The sequence below is a fragment of the Hyla sarda genome, chromosome 3 (genome assembly GCF_029499605.1).
Source record: "Hyla sarda isolate aHylSar1 chromosome 3, aHylSar1.hap1, whole genome shotgun sequence".
Classification (NCBI taxonomy): domain Eukaryota; kingdom Metazoa; phylum Chordata; class Amphibia; order Anura; family Hylidae; genus Hyla; species Hyla sarda.
In genome coordinates, this window is record NC_079191.1 from 438,315,406 (window position 1) to 438,337,501 (window position 22,096).

Sequence of the window (22,096 nt, forward strand, 5' to 3'; positions counted from 1 at the left end):
GTATGAGGAGACACTGATCACTACAGACACTAAGAATCCGACACCTCTCCAGACATTTCCCTGTTTTATTATAGAGATCAGACGTCATGTGACCTCTCACCTCTCCAGACATTTCCCTGTTTTATTATAGAGATAAGACGTCATGTGACCTCTCACCTCTCCAGACATTTCCCTGTTTTATTATAGAGATAAGACGTCATGTGACCTCTCACCTCTCCAGACATTTCCCTGTTTTATTATAGAGATAAGACGTCATGTGACCTCTCACCTCTCCAGACATTTCCCTGTTTTATTATAGAGATAAGACGTCATGTGACCTCTCACCTCTCCAGACATTTCCCTGTTTTATTATAGAGATAAGACGTCATGTGACCTCTCACCTCTCCAGACATTTCCCTGTTTTATTATAGAGATAAGACGTCATGTGACCTCTCACCTCTCCAGACATTTCCCTGTTATATTATAGAGATAAGACGTCATGTGACCTCTCACCTCTCCAGACATTTCCCTGTTATATATATATGGTGGAGGCGTCATGTGACCTCTCACCTCTCCAGACATTTCCCTGTTATATATATATGGTGGAGGCGTCATGTGACCTCTCACCTCTCCAGACATTTCCCTGTTATATATATATATATGGTGGAGGCGTCATGTGACCTCTCACCTCTCCAGACATTTCCCTGTTATATATATATGGTGGAGGCGTCATGTGACCTCTCACCTCTCCAGACATTTCCCTGTTATATATATATATATATATATGGTGGAGGCGTCATGTGACCTCTCACCTCTCCAGACATTTCCCTGTTATATATATATATATATGGTGGAGGCGTCATGTGACCTCTCACCTCTCCAGACATTTCCCTGTTATATATATATATATATATGGTGGAGGCGTCATGTGACCTCTCACCTCTCCAGACATTTCCCTGTTATATATATATATGGTGGAGGCGTCATGTGACCTCTCACCTTTCCAGACATTTCCCTGTTATATATATATATATGGTGGAGGCGTCATGTGACCTCTCACCTCTCCAGACATTTCCCTGTTATATATATATATATGGTGGAGGCGTCATGTGACCTCTCACCTCTCCAGACATTTCCCTGTTATATATATATATGGTGGAGGCGTCATGTGACCTCTCACCTCTCCAGACATTTCCCTGTTATATATATATATGGTGGAGGCGTCATGTGACCTCTCACCTCTCCAGACATTTCCCTGTTATATATATATATGGTGGAGGCGTCATGTGACCTCTCACCTCTCCAGACATTTCCCTGTTATATATATATATGGTGGAGGCGTCATGGTGCTTCTCTCCCCCAGGTCACTTCTCCATTACCCTCACTCATATTTCCCTCGTTTCAGGTCCACATGCTCAGACTCCTTTGCCTATTTAGTGGCGGTCATTTATTGTCCTCCTGGTTCGCCTCAAACATTTCGTGATCTTTTTGCTTCTTACACTTATCATGAGTGATTTTTAATATCCCCATTAACCCTCTATTTTGGCCTTTCACACAAGGATGGGAATACATTGGATTTGATCTTCTTGGCTCTGTCTATTACTTCACTAACTTTCTTTATGATCTCTTGGACCACAACCTTCTCTCCTTCTCTATCAAAAACTCTCATCCTCTTCCGGACACTCGAACCTCATACACTTACAGGAACCTACCTGCCATAAACCCCAATTACCTTAAAGCCCCTCTACTGTCTTCCTTATCCCCATTTCTTCCCTCCCCTCCCCTGCTTTGTCCCAATCTAGCAGCCGACCTTTACCATGACACTCTCTCCCCCACTATCTGCTCTAGTGACCCCCATCCCCTCACACCTCCTCCAGTCTCTCTCCCCCACTACCTGCTCTAGTGACCCATCCCCTCACACCTCCTCCAGTCTCTCTCCCCCACTACCTGCTCTAGTGACCCCCATCCCCTCACACCTCCTCCAGTCTCTCTCCCCCACTACCTGCTCTAGTGACCCCCATCCCCTCACACCTCCTCCAGTCTCTCCCCCACTACCTGCTCTAGTGACCCCCATCCCCTCACCCCTCCTCCAGTCTCTCCCCCACTACCTGCTCTAGTGACCCCCATCCCCTCACCCCTCCTCCAGTCTCTCCCCCACTACCTGCTCTAGTGACCCCCATCCCCTCACACCTCCTCCAGTCTCTCCCCCACTATCTGCTCCAGTGACCCCGATCCCCTCACACCTCCTCCAGTCTCTCCCCCACTATCTGCTCTAGTGACCCCCATCCCCTCACACCTCCTCCAGTCTCTCCCCCACTACCTGCTCTAGTGACCCCCATCCCCTCACACCTCCTCCAGTCTCTCTCCCCCACTACCTGCTCTAGTGACCCCCATCCCCTCACACCTCCTCCAGTCTCTCTCCCCCACTATCTGCTCTAGTGACCCCCATCCCCTCACACCTCCTCCAGTCTCTCTCCCCCACTACTTGCTCTAGTGACCCATCCCCTCACCCCTCCTCCAGTCTCTCTCCCCCACTACCTGCTCTAGTGACCCATCCCCTAACACCTCCTCCAGTCTCTCTCCCCCACTACCTGCTCAAGTGACCCCCATCCCCTCACACCTCCTCCAGTCTCTCTCCCCCACTACCTGCTCTAGTGACCCCCATCCCCTGACACCTCCTCCAGTCACTCTCCCCCACTACCTGCTCTAGTGACCCATCCCCTCACCCCTCCTCCAGTCTCTCTCCCCCACTATCTGCTCTAGTGACCCATCCCCTCACACCTCCTCCAGTCTCTCTCCCCCACTAACTGCTCTAGTGACCCCCATCCCCTCACACCTCCTCCAGTCTCTCCCCCCACTACCTGCTCTAGTGACCCCCATCCCCTCACCCCTCCTCCAGTCTCTCCCCCACTACCTGCTCTAGTGATTCATCCCCTCACACCTCCTCCAGTCTCTCTCCCCCATTATCTGCTCTAGTGACCCCCTTTCCCTCACACCTCCTCCAGTCTCTCCCCCACTACCTGCTCTAGTGACCCTTCCCCTCACACCTCCTCCAGTCTCTCTCCCCCACTACCTGCTCTAGTGACCCATCCCCTCACCCCTCCTCCAGTCTATCCCCCACTACCTGCTCTAGTGACCCATCCCCTCACCCCTCCTCCAGTCTCTCCCCCACTACCTGCTCTAGTGACCCATCCCCTCACCCCTCCTCCAGTCTCTCCCCCACTACCTGCTCTAGTGACCCATCCCCTCACACCTCCTCCAGTCTCTCAACCACTACCTGCTCTAGTGACTTCCATCCCCTCACACCTCCTCCAGTCTCTCTCCCCCACTACCTGCTCTAGTGACCCCCATCCCCTCACACCTCCTCCAGTCTCTCCCCCACTACCTGCTCTAGTGACCCCCATCCCCTCACACCTCCTCCAGTCTCTCAACCACTACCTGCTCTAGTGACCCATCCCCTCACACCTCCTCCAGTCTCTCCCCCACTACCTGCTCTAGTGACCCCCATCCCCTCACACCTCCTCCAGTCTCTCCCCCACTACCTGCTCTAGTGACCCCCATCCCCTCACCCCTCCTCCAGTCTCTCTCCCCCACTAACTGCTCTAGTGACCCCCATCCCCTCACCCCTCCTCCAGTCTCTCCCCCACTACCTGCTCTAGTGATTCATCCCCTCACACCTCCTCCAGTCTCTCTCCCCCATTATCTGCTCTAGTGACCCCCATCCCCTCACACCTCCTCCAGTCTCTCTCCCCCATTATCTGCTCTAGTGACCCCCATCCCCTCACCCCTCCTCCAGTCTCTCCCCACTACCTGCTCTAGTGACCCCCATTCCCTCACACCTCCTCCAGTCTCTCCCCCACTACCTGCTCTAGTGACCCATCCCCTCACCCCTCCTCCAGTCTCTCTCCCCCACTAACTGCTCTAGTGACCCCCATCCACTGACACCTCCTCCAGTCTCTCTCCCCCACTACCTGCTCTAGTGATTCATCCCCTCACACCTCCTCCAGTCTCTCTCCCCCATTATCTGCTCTAGTGACCCATCCCCTGACACCTCCTCCAGTCTCTCTCCCCCATTATCTGCTCTAGTGACCCCCATCCCCTCACACCTCCTCCAGTCTCTCCCCCACTATCTGCTCTAGTGACCCCCATCCCCTCACCCCTCCTCCAGTCTCTCCCCCACTACCTGCTCTAGTGACCCATCCCCTCACACCTCCTCCAGTCTCTCAACCACTACCTGCTCTAGTGACTTCCATCCCCTCACACCTCCTCCAGTCTCTCTCCCCCACTACCTGCTCTAGTGACCCCCATCCCCTCACACCTCCTCCAGTCTCTCTCCCCCACTACCTGCTCTAGTGACCCCCATCCCCTCACACCTCCTCCAGTCTCTCCCCCACTACCTGCTCTAGTGACCCCCATCCCCTCACACCTCCTCCAGTCTCTCAACCACTACCTGCTCTAGTGACCCATCCCCTCACACCTCCTCCAGTCTCTCCCCCACTACCTGCTCTAGTGACCCCCATCCCCTCACACCTCCTCCAGTCTCTCCCCCACTACCTGCTCTAGTGACCCCCATCCCCTCACCCCTCCTCCAGTCTCTCTCCCCCACTAACTGCTCTAGTGACCCATCCCCTGACACCTCCTCCAGTCTCTCTCCCCCACTACCTGCTCTAGTGATTCATCCCCTCACACCTCCTCCAGTCTCTCTCCCCCATTACCTGCTCTAGTGACCCCCATTCCCTCACACCTCCTCCAGTCTCTCCCCCACTACCTGCTCTAGTGACCCCCATCCCCTCACCCCTCCTCCAGTCTCTCTCCCCCACTAACTGCTCTAGTGACCCATCCCCTGACACCTCCTCCAGTCTCTCTCCCCCACTACCTGCTCTAGTGATTCATCCCCTCACACCTCCTCCAGTCTCTCTCCCCCATTACCTGCTCTAGTGACCCCCATCCCCTCACCCCTCCTCCAGTCTCTCCCCCACTACCTGCTCTAGTGACCCATCCCCTCACCCCTCCTCCAGTCTCTCCCCCACTACCTGCTCTAGTGACCCATCCTCTCACACCTCCTCCAGTCTCTCCCCCCACTACCTGCTCTAGTGACCCTCATCCCCTCACACCTCCTCCAGTCTCTCTCCCCCACTACCTGCTCTAGTGACCCCCATCCCCTCACACCTCCTCCAGTCTCTCCCCCCACTATCTTCTCTAGTGACCCCCATCCCCTCACACCTCCTCCAGTCTCTCCTCCACTATCTGCTCTAGTGACCCATCCCCTCACACCTCCTCCAGTCTCTCCCCCCACTACCTGCTCTAGTGACCCCCATCCCCTCACACCTCCTCCAGTCTCTCCCCCCACTACCTGCTCTAGTGACCCCCATCCCCTCACACCTCCTCCAGCCTCTCTCCCCCACTACCTGCTCTAGTGACCCCCATCCCCTGACACCTCCTCCAGTCTCTCCCCCACTACCTGCTCTAGTGACCCCCATCCCCTCACACCTCCTCCAGCCTCTCTCCCCCACTACCTGCTCTAGTGACCCCCATCCCCTCACACCTCCTCCAGTCTCTCTCCCCCACTACCTGCTCTAGTGACCCCCATCCCCTCACACCTCCTCCAGTCTCTCCCCCACTACCTGCTCTAGTGACCACCATCCCCTCACACCTCCTCCAGTCTCTCCCCCCCACTACTTGCTCTAGTGACCACCATCCCCTCACCCCTCCTCCAGTCTCTCCCCACTACCTGCTCTAGTGACCCCCATCCCCTCACACCTCCTCCAGTCTCTCCCCCACTACCTGCTCTAGTGACCCCCATCCCCTCACACCTCCTCCAGTCTCTCTCCCCCACTACCTGCTCTAGTGACCCCCATCCCCTCACACCTCCTCCAGTCTCTCCCCCACTACCTGCTCTAGTGACCCCCATCCCCTCACCCCTCCTCCAGTCTCTCCCCCACTACCTGCTCTAGTGACCCCCATCCCCTGACACCTCCTCCAGTCTCTCCCCCACTACCTGCTCTAGTGACCCCCATCCCCTCACCCCTCCTCCAGTCTCTCCCCCACTACCTGCTCTAGTGACCCCCATCCCCTGACACCTCCTCCAGTCTCTCCCCCACTACCTGCTCTAGTGACCCATCCCCTGACACCTCCTCCAGTCTCTCCCCCACTACCTGCTCTAGTGACCCATCCCCTCACACCTCCTCCAGTCTCTCCCCCCACTACCTGCTCTAGTGACCCATCCCCTCACACCTCCTCCAGTCTCTCTCTCTCCCCCACTACCTGCTCTAGTGACCCCCATCCCCTGACACCTCCTCCAGTCTCTCCCCCACTACCTGCTCTAGTGACCCATCCCCTGACACCTCCTCCAGTCTCTCCCCCACTACCTGCTCTAGTGACCCATCCCCTGACACCTCCTCCAGTCTCTCCCCCACTACCTGCTCTAGTGACCCATCCCCTCACACCTCCTCCAGTCTCTCCCCCACTACCTGCTCTAGTGACCACCATCCCCTCGCACCTCCTCCAGTCTCTCTCCACAAATCTCTCCCCAGTGCTGCACCTCCCTACATTCCCTCCTCATCTCTATCTACCATCCTACACATTCTCTCCACTCTGCTAATGATCTAAAACTAACATCTTTTATAATCCGAACCTCTTGTTCCCATCTCCAATATATTTAATGTGCTGCACCAGTTCTCTGAAATGCGATACCCCAAACCCTCAGACTTTTACCCAACATCCACAGTTTTAAACCTGTCCTAAAGACACATCTCTTCATGCAGCCTATAACATTTCCCAATAGGTCTCCCCACTTTCACTTCGCCCCCTTTTGAGACGTCTGGGTCTTGGAGACATTAAATGTTTCATATTCAGCAGTCTCCCCCTATGTGCCATGTACTTAAAGGAGAACTCCAGACCATAAAAATTGTCCCCCATAGTGCCGGCAGTAAAAAAATTAAGATGTACATAACTTCCTCCGCTCCCACGGGGCCTCCGGTAACCGTCTCCGGTCTCTGCTGCAATCCACTTCCTGGTTGCCGGTGGTCGGATGAATCAGCCAATCAGCAGCCGCAGCACAGTCCGACTCGGCCGGCGATAGGCTGAGCGGCAGTGTGACGTTTTCGGCCCCGGCCGCAAGTACCGGTGTAGTGAAGAATTTTGTGTCCTGAAGCGTTTTCACACTGCCGCTCAGCCTATCGCCGGCAGAGTCCAGCCCATTTTTGGAGTTTGGTGACATTATGACCAATTTGCTTTTTTTCCTCCTTTTTTGGTTTAGTTCCAATACACACAAAGGGAATAAACATGTGTATAGCAAAACCTGTGTTACTGCAATCCTTTCCTGTGAGAAATACTTCATTTTCTAGAAAAATTTCAGGGGTGCCAACATTTACGGCCATGACTGTAAATGAAGTTATTATCATTATTAGAGATAAGACTTCATGTGACCTCTCACCTCTCCAGTTATCAGGTTGATTATCTCCAGGATGAGGTCCAGCATGACTAATGTGTCTTCTAGTTCCTTGTGTCCTTCTAAATACTCCCACTCCTCCATGGAGAAATAGACAGCGACATCCTGACACCTTATAGGAACCTGACACACACAATGATCCCGTCATCCTCCAGACACCTCCCTTATTGTATAATGTCCCAGCATTCCCAGCAGCGCTCACCTCTCCAGTCAGCAGCTCAGTGATCCTGGAGGTAAGTTCTAGGATCTTCTGCTCATGTATCAGTGAATGGGGTGGAGGCTCCTCGGGGGCGGGGCTCTGGCTCCTGCCCCGCCCTCCTGACACATGGGGGGTCACACACTCACCAGACGACTTCTTCACTACTGTGTAATCCTGTGTATGGGGAGACACTGATCACTACAGACACTAAGAATCCGACACCTCTCCAGACATTTCCCTGTTTTATTATAGAGATAAGACGTCATGTGACCTCTCACCTCTCCAGACATTTCCCTGTTTTATTATAGAGATAAGACGTCATGTGACCTCTCACCTCTCCAGACATTTCCCTGTTTTATTATAGAGATAAGACGTCATGTGACCTCTCACCTCTCCAGACATTTCCCTGTTTTATTATAGAGATAAGACGTCATGTGACCTCTCACCTCTCCAGACATTTCCCTGTTTTATTATAGAGATAAGACGTCATGTGACCTCTCACCTCTCCAGACATTTCCCTGTTTTATTATAGAGATAAGACGTCATGTGACCTCTCACCTCTCCAGACATTTCCCTGTTTTATTATAGAGATAAGACGTCATGTGACCTCTCACCTCTCCAGTTATCCAGTAGATTATCTCCAGGGTGAGGTCTAATATCCTCCCAGACATGTGGTTTCTGGCATCGTCCATCCTTGGTCGGTCATTGATGAAAAGAACCATGCTTCTCAGAAGGAAACTTGAAAGAGTCTCGGATCTAAGAAACCTGAGGGAATCAAGGAAAACGCACAAGTATCTTGTGACAACAGCGACTGTTATGGGTGAGATAGATTAGGATTTTTTTAATTTATTTTTTATTACATTTTTACAAAATTAACATACATATAATAACATACACATTCATAAATGAATATACATATCATCCCTACCCCCTCCCTCATCACCAGCCCCTCCCACCCTCCCCCGCTAGCCTGTTGCCTTTCTGCCACACTACCTTATATCTTTTTTTTCTTCCATTTCTCCCAATCTTTTTTGTTCAAAGCATTATTTTGTTTTCCAAAATAATATATAGATTCATATTTTTGGACTTTTTCAACTAGATTAATCCATTCTTTAATATCTGGCGCGTTTGGTGCAAACCATTTCCTGAGGATCATGATCTTAGTCAACCCAAAAAGTTTGAGAAATAGTTTTTATTTTCCCCAATTTCCAACCTCAATACAGCAGTAACCATATTACATTTTAACTTCATCCCAAAATTTTCCTAAATTTTTCTATAAACTTGTTCCCATAATATTTGCACCTCCTTACACCCCCAAATCATATGTATCTGATCCGCATTTTCCCAATTACATCGGGGGCAATTTGTATCATGTCTTTTCCCCATCCTAAAAAACCCCATAGGGAGTATAACAGGTTCTATGAATCAATTTGATTTGTGACATTTTGTGATTTGTGCTAATAGAGGATTTATCTACATTTCTTACTATTTCTCACCACTCCTCTTCCTCCAACAATCCTATATCATTTTACCATTTCGATTTAATTATTTTAAAGGGGTATTCCAGGATTTCTTTTTATTTGACTATGCTACAGGGGCTGTAAAGTTAGTGTAATCCATAATATAGTGTCTGTACCTGTGTGTGATGGTTTTCTCACAATTCTTAGGTGATTTTCACCCCAATATTTATTTTTACCAGCATACAAAATGACTGTTGTCTCAGATTTTCCCAGGTTGCAATGCGGCCGAGACCTGACATCACTAGTCAGCTGATGACAGGGAGCCTGTCTGCTTCAATGGGTCGAGGGATCAATCTGCAACTAATGCAACAGCTGGAGGCACCCTGATTGAAAACCACAGGTCTTTTGAATGGATGCAGCTCATTTATGTTTCAATGGGTGGGGTGGCTGATGTGTGGGAGGGAGGAAAATGGAATTGTGGGATTTGTAGGCAAAAAAGAAAACAAACAGGAAATACCAGTTCACAAAAAGCTACAGTGTTATGGTAATCTCACAGTATAGCCATTTATCCCCAAGACAAGTGCAGATCCTTCCTAAGCATGTCCATTACTGTCTGCCAGGTACATACTAAAATCACCTTATGGTGGAGAACCCCTTTAATATTTTTTTTGTGCCTTGTGTTTAATCATTACCTTATAAATTTTCCCGAGTCTACTCCTGGAGCAATTTGAAGTTGATGTTAGATGTGGTAAAAATGAGCAAGCGATTTGGGCGACTATGACAAAGGACAAATTGTGATATGAGGACAAAATGGTGAGAGCATCTCCAGAACGTCTGGTCTTGTGAGGTATTCCCCCCCCCCATGTAGGGTTTAATACCTACCATAAGTGCTCCAAAGAAGGACAACCAGGAACAGGGTCATGGGGGCCCAAGGCTCATTGGTGTTTGGGGCTAGCCGGCCTCGTCCGATCCCACAGAAGAGCTGCTGTAGAGCAAACTGCTGAAAAACTTCCTGCTGGCTATGACAGAAAGGAGTCGGATCACACAGGACATCTATGGCTTTGCTCATTATAAATAATATTAGGATCAATGATTGTCTTGTATAATTGTGTGTGTAGATCAGTGTTTCTCAAGCAGGGTGCCTCCAGCTGTAGCAAAACTACTCCTCCCAGCATGCCCGGACAGTCGAAGGCTGGTGATGCGGGGCGGAGGCTCGTGACGTCATGGTGGCCCTGACATCCCGAGCTGGGTGTGACCGTGGCGTCACGAGCCTCCGGCGCTGCACCTGATGCTCTAAACGAATGCCGGTTGCAGCAGGAAAATCGGACATCTTATCTATTATCCTTTAGATAGGGGATAAGAGGTCTAGGGGTGGAGTAACCCTTTAACGGAGATCTGCAGATCTAGACACTTATCCCTTATCCGCAGGATAGGGGATAAGTGTCTGATGGCGGGGGGGGTCCGAATGGTGGGATCCCCCCCCGGTGATCTCTCCCGCAGCGTTCGTGCATCCCCGCCTCTCCCATAGAGCTGTATGGAGGGGTTTGTCGTCAACCTAAGGTCAACAACACGCGCATTAGCTGCGTCAATGCAGAGTCCCCGCACGGGGTCCGACCACTGGGACCTCCCGCGATCAGACACTTATCCCTTATCCTGCGGATAGGGGATAAGTGTCTAAGGGTAGGTTCACACAGGCTGATTCTTTTGTGGGGTTTCCCGCTGTGTATTTAAAAGTGGGCGGGCTCTTCTCGGCTGCCGCAGCAGATTTCCCACAGCGGAATTTACATTGCGGAAAATACACCGCAGTCCCTACTGACTTCAATGGGACTTTCGCCAGATTTTCCGCAGCGTAAATTCCGCCGCGGAAAATCTGCTGCGGACAGCCAAGAAGAGCCCGCCCACTTTCAAATACGCAGCGGAAAACCCGCAATAAAATCCACCCTAAGGCTGCAGTGCTCCTTTAACCCCCTATTTATTGCGTTTCTATCACCGGAATACACAATAATTATGAGCCGTCCTTTTCTTTTTCTCTTACAGACTTATTTGCATTGCTTTAAATGTATTTTTAAATTGATTCTATTTTATTTTTACATTTTTTCAATTATTTTATTTTTTTAGACTAGATGTTAAAGTCAATTACAAGTATTATATAAGAAAAAAACAAACAAAAACAAACAGATGCCAGGAAAAGGATGCCAATCCTGCATCATCCTGTTGCCATAGGCTGTCCGGGCATGCTGGGAGTTGTAGTTCTGCAACAGCTGGGGGCGCCCTGGTTGGGAAACACTGTTCTACAAAGCAGTGTTTCCCGACCAGAGTGCTTCCCTCCATGCTGGGAGTTGTAGTTTTGCAACAGCTGGGGGCACCCTGCTTGGAAAACACTGACCTAGACATATCTATTTGCTTCTGTTTTGGTCCGCTTACGTTTCAAATCGTATACACGTAGGTCCTGATCCGTCTAATCCTACACAAATATATATATATAATTTTACATGTGCGCTGTACCTTCGAAATTTTCTAGAAAGATCGACTACAATTTTTCGAAAAAATATGACACAAAACGTACGAAAACGGACATCTGAAAGATAAGATTTTTTTGGGAAACATACATTTTTCCCCAGGTTTACCCATCAGGAAAATTGCGTTGAAAACCTATGGATTAGTTAATTTATCAATTTGTAAAATAAATAAATAAATAAAATAAAATAAAAAAAAGATAAAAATAAAATTAAAAAAAAGACATTTCAACAGGATAGTTAAATGTGGTGTGAACAGGCCCTTAATTTACTGCTACGGCCCCTTCAAAGTTTGCACTATAGCAGTGGCCCTCAACGGTGGCCCTCCAGATGTTGCAAAACTACAACTCCCAGCATGCCCGGACAGCCGTTGGCTGTCCGGGCATGCTGGGAGTTGTAGTTTTGCAACATCTGGAGGGCCACAGTTTGAAGACCACTTTACTACACAGTGGAGACCCCATACACCCAATGACACAGCACTTTCAAATATTCAACTCGCCCCCCCCCTGAACCCCAATCTTAGTGAGTACAAGGGGGTCGCCGCTGGCAAAGCAGAGACTTTCTATGGTGCTGCCCCCTGGGCTTGCAGGGCTGCAATGCACCAACTATATAACAAATAAAATATAATAAACAAAAAAAACAAAAGGATTAAAGAGAAATCCTGCCTGGGTGTAAATAAAGATAGAAAAACGAACAAAAAAAAAAAAAAGCACTACAAGTCCCACATACCTGACTGATAACTGGCCTGCAGGTAGAACACTTTAGTACCTATAGGACCTTTGATGATGTCACAGTCATGTGACCAGTCGCACACGTGGGATATATGCTGTAAATGTTGCCGGCTGAAGGACCTTCAATGATGTCACCTGATGGGAAGGGCTAAACAGTGAAAAGCGTCTGGTTTACTCCTCCCCCTCATGTGACCGATCACATGCCCGTGACATCATCGAAGGTCCTGTAGTCTGTGATATATACACACACACACCTACATACATATATATATATATATATATATATATAGTGTGTGTGTATGTTCCAGCATCACTTCCACACGGCTAAAGATATTAACCCCTTAAGGACTGAGCGTTTTTCCATTTTTGCACTTTAGTTTTTTTCCTCCTCACCTTTTAAAAATCATAACCCTTTCAATTTTCCACCTAAAAATCCATAGCACGGCTTAATTTTTTTGCGCCACCAATTCTACTTTGTAATGATATTAGTCATTTTACGGAAAAAAGAATCGTTGTGCGACAACATTGAAGAAAAAATGCCGTTTTGTCATTTTTGGGGGTTTCCGTGTTTAGGCAGTACATTTTTCGGTAAAAATGACACCTTGGGGGAGATTTATCAAAACCTGTGCAGAGGAAAAGTTGCCCAGTTGCCCATAGCAACCAATCAACTAACTTCTTTCATTTTTAACCTCTTAAAGGACCGAGGACATACCGGTACGTCCTGAGTCCTCTCCCGTTCTATAACACGGGGCCACAGCGTGACAACGGCCGGGACCCGTGGCTAATAGCGCGCAGCACTGATCGCAGTGCCGCACGCTATTAACCCTTTAGACGTGACGTTCAAAGTTGACCGCCAAGTCTAAAGTGAAAATAAAACGTAGCCGGCTAGCTCAGGGGGCTGTTAGGGATAGATGCGGCAAAATCTTGGCATCCCGAACAGCTGAGACACAGCAGGAAGGTCACTTACCCTGCCTCCTGGTGTCCGATCGCCGAATGAATGCTCAGAGCCTGAGATCCAGGCATGAGCAGTCAAGCAGCAGAATCACTGACCAATGGTTTACTATGAGAAACCATTGATCAATGTAAAAGATCAGTGTTCGCAGTGTTATAGCTTCCTATGGGATAACAATGATCAGTATAAAAGATCAGTGTGTGCAGTGTTATATAGTCCCCTATGGGAGCTATAACACTGCAAAAAAAAAAAAAAGTGGAAAAAAAAAAAGTGAATAAAGATCATTTAACCCCTTCCCTAATAAAGTTTGAATCACTCTCCTTTTCCCATTTAAAAAAAAAAACTGTAAATAAAAATAAACATATATAGTATCGCCGCGTGCGGAAATGTCCGAATTATAAATATATATCATTAATTAAACCGCACGGTCAATGGCGTATGCGCAAAAAAAATCCAAAGTCCACGATAGCGTATTTTGGGTCACTTTTTATATAATGAAAAAATGAATAAAAAGCGATCAAAAAGTGCGATCAATACATAAATCATACCGCTAAAATCATGGCACAAAAAATGAGCCCTCATACCGCCCAATATGCGGAAAAATAAAAAAGTTATAGGGGTCAGAAGATGACAATTTTAATCGTATACATTTTCCTGCATTTAGTTATGATTTTTTCCAGAAGTGCGACAAAATCACCTATATAAGTAGGGAATCATTATAACCGTATGGACCTACAGAATAAAGATAAGGTGTAATTTTTACCGAAAAATGTACTGTGTAGAAACGGAAGCCCCCAAAAGTTACAAAATGGCGTTTATTTTTTCAATTTTGTCTCAAAATGATTTTTTTTCTGTTTCGCTGTAGATTTTTGGGTAAAATAACTGATGTAATTACAAAGTAGAATTGGTGGCGCAAAAAACAAGCCACATAGGGATTTTTAGGTGCAAAATTGAAAGGGTTATGATTTTTTTAAAGGTAAGGAGGAAAAATTAAAGTGCAAAAACGGAAAAACCCCTGGTCCTTAAGGAGTTAAGGAGGCCTATGAAAAATGAAAGACGTAATCTGATTGGTTGCTATGGGCAACTGGGCAAGTTTTCCTCTGTACAGGTTTTGATAAATCTGCCCCCTTATCTTTATTCTGTAGGTTCATACGATTAAAATGATCCCCTACTTATATAGGTTTGATTTTGTCGCACTTCTGGAAAAAATCATAACTTCATGCAGGAAAATGTATACGTTTAAAATTGTCATCTTCTGACCCCTATAACTTTTTTATTTTTCCGTGTATGGGGCGGTATGAGGGCTCATTTTTACGCTGTGATCTGAAGTTTTTAGCGGTACCATTTATGTATTGATCATACATTTTGATTGCTTTTTATTCATTTTTTCATGATATAAAGTGACCAAAAATACACTATTTTGGACTTTTTTTGCGCATACGCCATTGACCGTGCGGTTTAATTAATGATATATTTTTATAATTCGGACATTTCTGCATTCGGCGATATCACATATGTTTATTTTTATTTACAGTTTGTTTTTGTTTTTTTAATGGGAAAAGGGGGTGATCAAACTTTTATTAGGGAAGGGGTTAAATGACCTTTATTCACTTTTTTTTTTTTTTCACTTTTTTTGTTGTTGTAATGTTATAGCTCCCATAGGGGACTATAACACTGCACACACTGATCTCTTACACTGATCATTGTTATCCCATAGGGGACTATAACACTGCACACACTGATCTCTTACACTGATCATTGTTATCCCATAGGGAACTATAACACTGCACACACTGATCTCTTACACTGATCATTGTTACCCCATAGGGGACTATCACACTGCACACACTGATCTCTTACACTGATCATTGTTATCCCATAGCGGACTATCACACGGCACACACTGATCTCTTACACTGATCATTGTTATCCCATAGGGGGCTATAACACTGCACACACTGATCTTTTACATTGATCAATGGTTTCTCATAAGAAACCATTGATCGATGATTCTGATGCTTGACTGCTCATGCCTGGATCTCAGGCACTGAGCAGTCATTCGGCAATCGGACACCAGGGGGAAGGTAGGGACCCTCCTCGTGTCCTACAGCTGTTTGGGATGCCGCGATTTCCCCGCGGCGGTCCCGATCAGTCCACTGAGCTAGCCGGGAGCAGTTTAGTTTCACTTTAGACGTGGCGATCAACTTTGAAAGCCGCGTCTAAAGGGTTAATAGCTATTAGCCATGGCATGGCCCCCCGTTATAGAAAGGGAGCGGATTCAGGGCGATCAGGTACGCCTTGCGTCCTCAAGGGGTTAACATGAAACTCTGCACACATGTTACTTATATGACAACAACAAACATAGGATAGGTGATTTAACCCTTACTCACCCCCATTTGCCAAGGGCAGGGTTTTTATTTAAAGTCCCATACAAGTCAATGGGAAATATATGTTACTGCATAAGTTCCCAACGGCTGGAGATATTTCCATAATACTTGGTCACATGTTACTAATATGTCCACTTAAAATATAGGATAGTTAATTTAACCCCTAATCTGCCCCCATATGTGACGGATGGGTTTTTGTTTCAAGTACCATGCAAGTGTATAGGACTTCTAGGACCTCACTCCACAAGCTCCGCTCTGCATCTCCTGGTGAATGTGTCAGTCCGGCTTGCAAGCTACACCCTGCCTGCATGCCATGTCCCATGTCACAGAAACACGCCCACCTTTTAAGCCACACCCATTTTATTTTCAGCTTACAATATCTTTACCACAATGCAGCCCCACCTGAGGATGGGATATGAGGATTAGAAATGAGGATTAGCTATGGGGACAGGATATGAGGTCGGGATATGGGGTCGGGATATGGGGTCGGGATATGAGGTCGGGATATGGGGTCGGGATATGAGGATGGGATATGAGGTCGGGATATGAGGACGGGATATGAGGTCGGGATATGAGGTTTAGAAATGAGGATTAGCTATGGGGATGGGATATGAGGAGAGGATATGAGGTCGGGATATGAGGACAGGATATGAGGAGGGGATATGGGGACGGGATATAAGAATGGGATATGGGGTCGGGATATGGGGTCGGGATATGAGGAAGGGATAAGAGGTTGGAATATGAGGTCGGGACATGAGGACGGGATATGGGGACAGGATATGAGGACGGGATATAGGGACGGGATATGAGGACGAGATATGAGGATGAGATATGGGGTCGGGATATGAGGACAGGATATGGGGACAGGATAGGAGGTCGGGATATAGGGACGGGATATGAGGATGGGATATAAGGACGAGATATGGGGACGGGATATGCGGACGGGATATGGGGTCAGGATATGGGGTCGGGATATGAGGACGAGATATGGGGATGAGATATGAGGTCGGGATATGGGGACAGGATATGAGGTTGGGATATAGGGACGGGATATGAGAACGGGATATGGGGTCGAGATATGAGAACAAAATATGAGGACAGGTTATGAGGTCGGAATATGAGGTGGCGATTTGGGGTCGGGACATGAGGAGGGAATATGGGGGTCAGGATTTAGGGGACGGGATAGGAGGACAAAAGCTTCCTCCTTTGTTGCTGTCACGATGCCGGCTGGCAGGAGGTGGATCCTCTGTGCCAGAGAGGGATTGGCGTGGACCGTGCTAGTGGACCGGTTCTAAGTCACTACTGGTGTTCACCAGAGCCCGCCGCAAAGCGGGATGGTCTTGCTGCGGCGGTAGTGACCAGGTCGTATCCACTAGCAACGGCTCAACCTCTCTGACTGCTGAAGATAGGCGCGGTACAAGGGAGTAGACAGAAGCAAGGTCGGACGTAGCAGAAGGTCGGGGCAGGCAGCAAGGATCGTAGTCAGGGGCAACGGCAGGAGGTCTGGAACACAGGCTAGGAACACACAAGGAAACGCTTTCACTGGCACAATGGCAACAAGATCCGGCGAGGGAGTGCAGGGGAAGTGAGGTATACATAGGGAGTGCACAGGTGAACACACTGATTAGAACCACTGCGACAATCAGCGGCGCAGTGGCCCTTTAAATCGCAGAGACCCGGCGCGCGCGCGCCCTAGGGAGCGGGGCCGCGCGCGCCGGGACAGGACCGACGGAGAGCGAGTCAGGTACGGGAGCCGGGGTGCGCATCGCGAGCGGGCGCCACCCGCATCGCGCATCGCATCCTGGCTGGAGGCGGTATCGCAGCGCACCGGGTCAGTGGATCTGACCGGGGCGCTGCAGTAGCGAGAGTGTAGCGAGCGCTCCGGGGAGGAGCGGGGACCCGGAGCGCTCGGCGTAACGGTACCCCCCCCCCTTGGGTCTCCCCCTCTTCTTGGGGCCTGAGAACCTGAGGACCAGACTTTTGTCTAGGATATTGTCCTCAGGTTCCCAGGATCTCTCTTCAGGACCACAACCCTCCCAGTCGACCAAAAAAAAGGTTTTCCCTCTGACCTTCTTGGAGGCCAGTATCTCCTTTACGGAGAAGATGTCCGAAGAGCCAGAAACAGGAGTGGGAGAAACAAGTTTGGGAGAGAAACGGTTGATGATGAGTGGTTTAAGAAGAGAAACGTGAAAGGCATTAGGAATACGAAGAGAAGGAGGAAGAAGAAGTTTGTAAGAGACAGGATTAATTTGGCACAAAACTTTGAAAGGACCAAGATAGCGTGGTCCCAATTTGTAGCTGGGAACACGGAAGCGGACATATTTAGCGGAGAGCCATACCTTGTCTCCGGGAGAAAAAATGGGGGGAGTTCTTCTTTTCTTATCAGCAAACTTCTTCATGCGTGATGAAGCCTGTAAGAGAGAATTTTGGGTCTCTTTCCATATGGTGGAAAGATCACGAGTTATTTCATCCACAGCGGGCAAACCAGAGGGCAAGGGAGTAGGGAGGGGGGGAAGAGGGTGACGGCCGTACACCACGAAAAATGGGGATTTGGAAGAAGATTCAGAGACTCTGAAGTTATACGAGAATTCGGCCCATGGTAGAAGATCTGCCCAGTCATCCTGGCGGGAGGAAACAAAATGCCGTAAATAATCACCCAGGACCTGGTTAATTCTTTCTACTTGCCCATTGGATTGAGGATGATAAGCAGAAGAAAAGTTTAATTTAATCTTGAGTTGTTTACAGAGAGCCCTCCAGAATTTTGACACGAATTGGACGCCTCTATCCGAGACGATCTGCGTGGGCAACCCGTGAAGACGAAAAATGTGTACAAAAAATTGTTTTGCCAACTGAGGCGCTGAAGGAAGACCAGGAAGAGGAATAAAATGTGCCATCTTGGAAAATCGATCAACGACCACCCAAACAACAGTGTTGCCACGGGATGGGGGTAAGTCTGTAATAAAGTCCATACCAATCAGAGACCAAGGCTGTTCGGGGACAGGCAGAGGATGAAGAAGACCAGCGGGCTTCTGGCGAGGAGTCTTATCCCGGGCACAGACAGTGCAGGCCCGCACAAAATCAACAACATCCGTCTCCAGAGTCGGCCACCAATAGAAACGAGAGATGAGTTGCACGGATTTCTTGATGCCCGCATGGCCTGCGAGATGGGAGGAGTGACCCCATTTGAGGATTCCGAGGCGTTGGCGTGGAGAGACGAAGGTCTTCCCTGGAGGAGTTTGCCTGATGGAGGCTGGAGAAGTGGAGATCAGGCAGTCAGGAGGAATGATGTGTTGCGGAGAGAGCTCTACTTCCGAGGCATCCGAGGAACGAGAGAGAGCATCGGCCCTAATGTTCTTGTCGGCAGGGCGAAAGTGAATTTCAAAATTAAACCGGGCAAAGAACAGAGACCACCTGGCCTGGCGAGGATTCAGCCGTTGGGCAGACTGGAGATAGGAGAGATTCTTGTGATCGGTGTAAATAATAACTGGAAATTTTGATCCCTCCAGCAGATGCCTCCATTCCTCAAGTGCTAATTTAATGGCCAGTAGCTCTCGATCCCCGATGGAGTAGTTCCTCTCCGCCGGAGAGAAGGTCCTAGAAAAAAAACCACAGGTAACAGCATGCCCGGAAGAATTTTTTTGTAGAAGAACCGCTCCAGCTCCTACTGAGGAGGCATCAACCTCCAATAGGAAGGGTTTAGATGGGTCAGGTCTGGAGAGCACGGGAGCAGAAGAAAAGGCAGACTTGAGCCGTTTAAAGGCGTCTTCCGCTTGAGGAGGCCATGACTTAGGATTGGCATTCTTTTTGGTTAAAGCCACGATAGGAGCCACAATGGTGGAAAAATGTGGAATAAATTGTCTGTAATAATTGGCGAACCCCAAAAAACGTTGGATAGCACGGAGTCCGGAGGGGCGTGGCCAATCTAAGACGGCAGAGAGTTTGTCTGGATCCATTTGTAGTCCCTGGCCAGAGACCAAGTATCCTAGGAAAGGAAGAGATTGACATTCAAACAGACATTTCTCCATTTTGGCATAAAGTTGATTGTCTCGAAGTCTCTGAAGAACCATGCGGACATGCTGGCGGTGTTCTTCTAGGTTGGCAGAAAAAATCAGAATATCGTCCAGATATACAACAACACAGGAATATAAGAGATCACGAAAAATTTAATTAACAAAGTCTTGGAAGACGGCAAGGGCGTTGCACAGGCCAAAGGGCATGACCAGATACTCAAAGTGTCCATCTCTAGTGTTAAATGCCGTTTTCCATTCATCCCCCTCCCTGATGCGGATGAGATTATAAGCACCTCTTAAGTCCAGTTTGGTAAAGATGTGGGCACCTTGGAGGCGATCAAAGAGTTCAGAGATAAGAGGTAGAGGGTAGCGGTTCTTTACCGTGATTTTATTAAGACCGCGGTAGTCAATGCAAGGACGTAGGGAGCCATCTTTTTTGGACACAAAGAAAAATCCAGCTCCGGCAGGAGAGGAGGATTTGCGGATAAAGCCCTTTTTTAAATTTTCCTGGATGTACTCAGACATAGCAAGAGTCTCTGGGGCGGACAGAGGATAAATTCTGCCCCGGGGTGGAGTAGTGCCCGGGAGGAGGTCAATAGGACAGTCATAAGGCCTGTGAGGAGGTAGAGTCTCAGCTTGTTTTTTGCAAAACACATCAGCAAAGTCCATATAGGCCTTAGGGAGACCGGTTACAGGGGGAACCACAGGGTCACGGCAGGGAGTACTGGGAACCGGTTTAAGGCAGTCCTTGAAACAAGAGGTACCCCAGCTCTTGATCTCCCCTGTGGACCAATCCAGGGTTGGGGAATGGTGTTGAAGCCAGGGTAGTCCAAGGAGAATTTCGGAAGTGCAATTGGGGAGGACCAAAAACTAAATTTTTTCGTGATGAGGTCCGATGCACATTAGGAGGGGCTCCGTGCGGAAACGTATGGTACAGTCCAATCTTTCATTGTTAACACAATTGATGTAGAGGGGTCTGGCGAGACTGGTCACCGGGATGTTGAACTTGTTGATGAGAGAGGCCAAAATAAAATTTCCTGCAGATCCGGAATCCAAGAAGGCCATAGTAGAGAAGGAGAAGGTAGAGGCAGATATCCGCACAGGCACAGTAAGACGTGGAGAAGCAGAGTTGACATCAAGGACTGTCTCACCTTTGTGCGGAGTCAGCGTACGTCTTTCCAGGCGGGGAGGACGGATAGGACAATCCTTCAGGAAGTGTTCGGTACCGGCACAGTACAGGCAGAGATTCTCCATGCGGCGTCGTGTCCTCTCTTGAGGTGTCAGGCGAGACCGGTCAACTTGCATAGCCTCCACGGCGGGAGGCACAGGAACGGATTGCAGGGGACCAGAGGAGAGAGGAGCCGGGGAGAAAAAACGCCTCGTGCGAACAAAGTCCATATCCTGGCGGAGCTCCTGACGCCTTTCGGAAAAACGCATGTCAATGCGAGTGGCTAGATGAATGAGTTCATGTAGGTTAGCAGGGATTTCTCGTGCGGCCAGAACATCTTTAATGTTGCTGGATAGGCCTTTTTTAAAGGTCGCGCAGAGGGCCTCATTATTCCAGGATAGTTCTGAAGCAAGAGTACGGAATTGTACGGCGTACTCGCCAACGGAAGAATTACCCTGGACCAGGTTCAGCAGGGCAGTCTCAGCAGAAGAGGCTCGGGCAGGTTCCTCAAAGACACTTCGAATTTCCGAGAAGAAGGAGTGTACAGAGGCAGTGACGGGGTCATTGCGGTCCCAGAGCGGTGTGGCCCATGACAGAGCTTTTCCAGACAGAAGGCTGACTACAAAAGCCACCTTAGACCTTTCAGTAGGAAACTGGTCCGACATCATCTCCAAGTGCAGGGAACATTGTGAAAGAAAGCCACGGCAAAATTTAGAGTCCCCATCAAATTTATCCGGCAAGGATAGTCGTAGGCCTGAAGCGGCCACTCGCTGCGGAGGAGGTGCAGGAGCTGGCGGAGGAGATGATTGCTGAAGCTGTGGTAGTAGCTGCTGTAGCATCACGGTCAGTTGAGACAGCTGGTGGCCTTGTTGCGCTATCTGTTGTGACTGCTGGGCGACCACCGTGGTGAGGTCGGCGACAACTGGCAGAGGAACTTCAGCGGGATCCATGGCCGGATCTACTGTCACGATGCCGGCTGGCAGGAGGTGGATCCTCTGTGCCAGAGAGGGATTGGCGTGGACCGTGCTAGTGGACCGGTTCTAAGTCACTACTGGTGTTCACCAGAGCCCGCCGCAAAGCGGGATGGTCTTGCTGCGGCGGTAGTGACCAGGTCGTATCCACTAGCAACGGCTCAACCTCTCTGACTGCTGAAGATAGGCGCGGTACAAGGGAGTAGACAGAAGCAAGGTCGGACGTAGCAGAAGGTCGGGGCAGGCGGCAAGGATCGTAGTCAGGGGCAACGG

The 22,096-nt window shown here is 49.0% G+C and overlaps 1 protein-coding gene across 1 annotated transcript in view; it reads right to left on the reverse strand.

The window, feature by feature from the left end:
• LOC130361089 (uncharacterized) overlaps positions 1-22,096 on the reverse strand; it is an 85,747-nt gene that overhangs the window by 32,300 nt on the left and 31,351 nt on the right. The window contains 4 exon segments of the mRNA XM_056563654.1: positions 7,415-7,552; positions 7,632-7,802; positions 8,243-8,393; positions 12,334-12,349. Coding sequence (XP_056419629.1) covers positions 7,415-7,552; positions 7,632-7,802; positions 8,243-8,393; positions 12,334-12,349 — 476 coding nt within the window.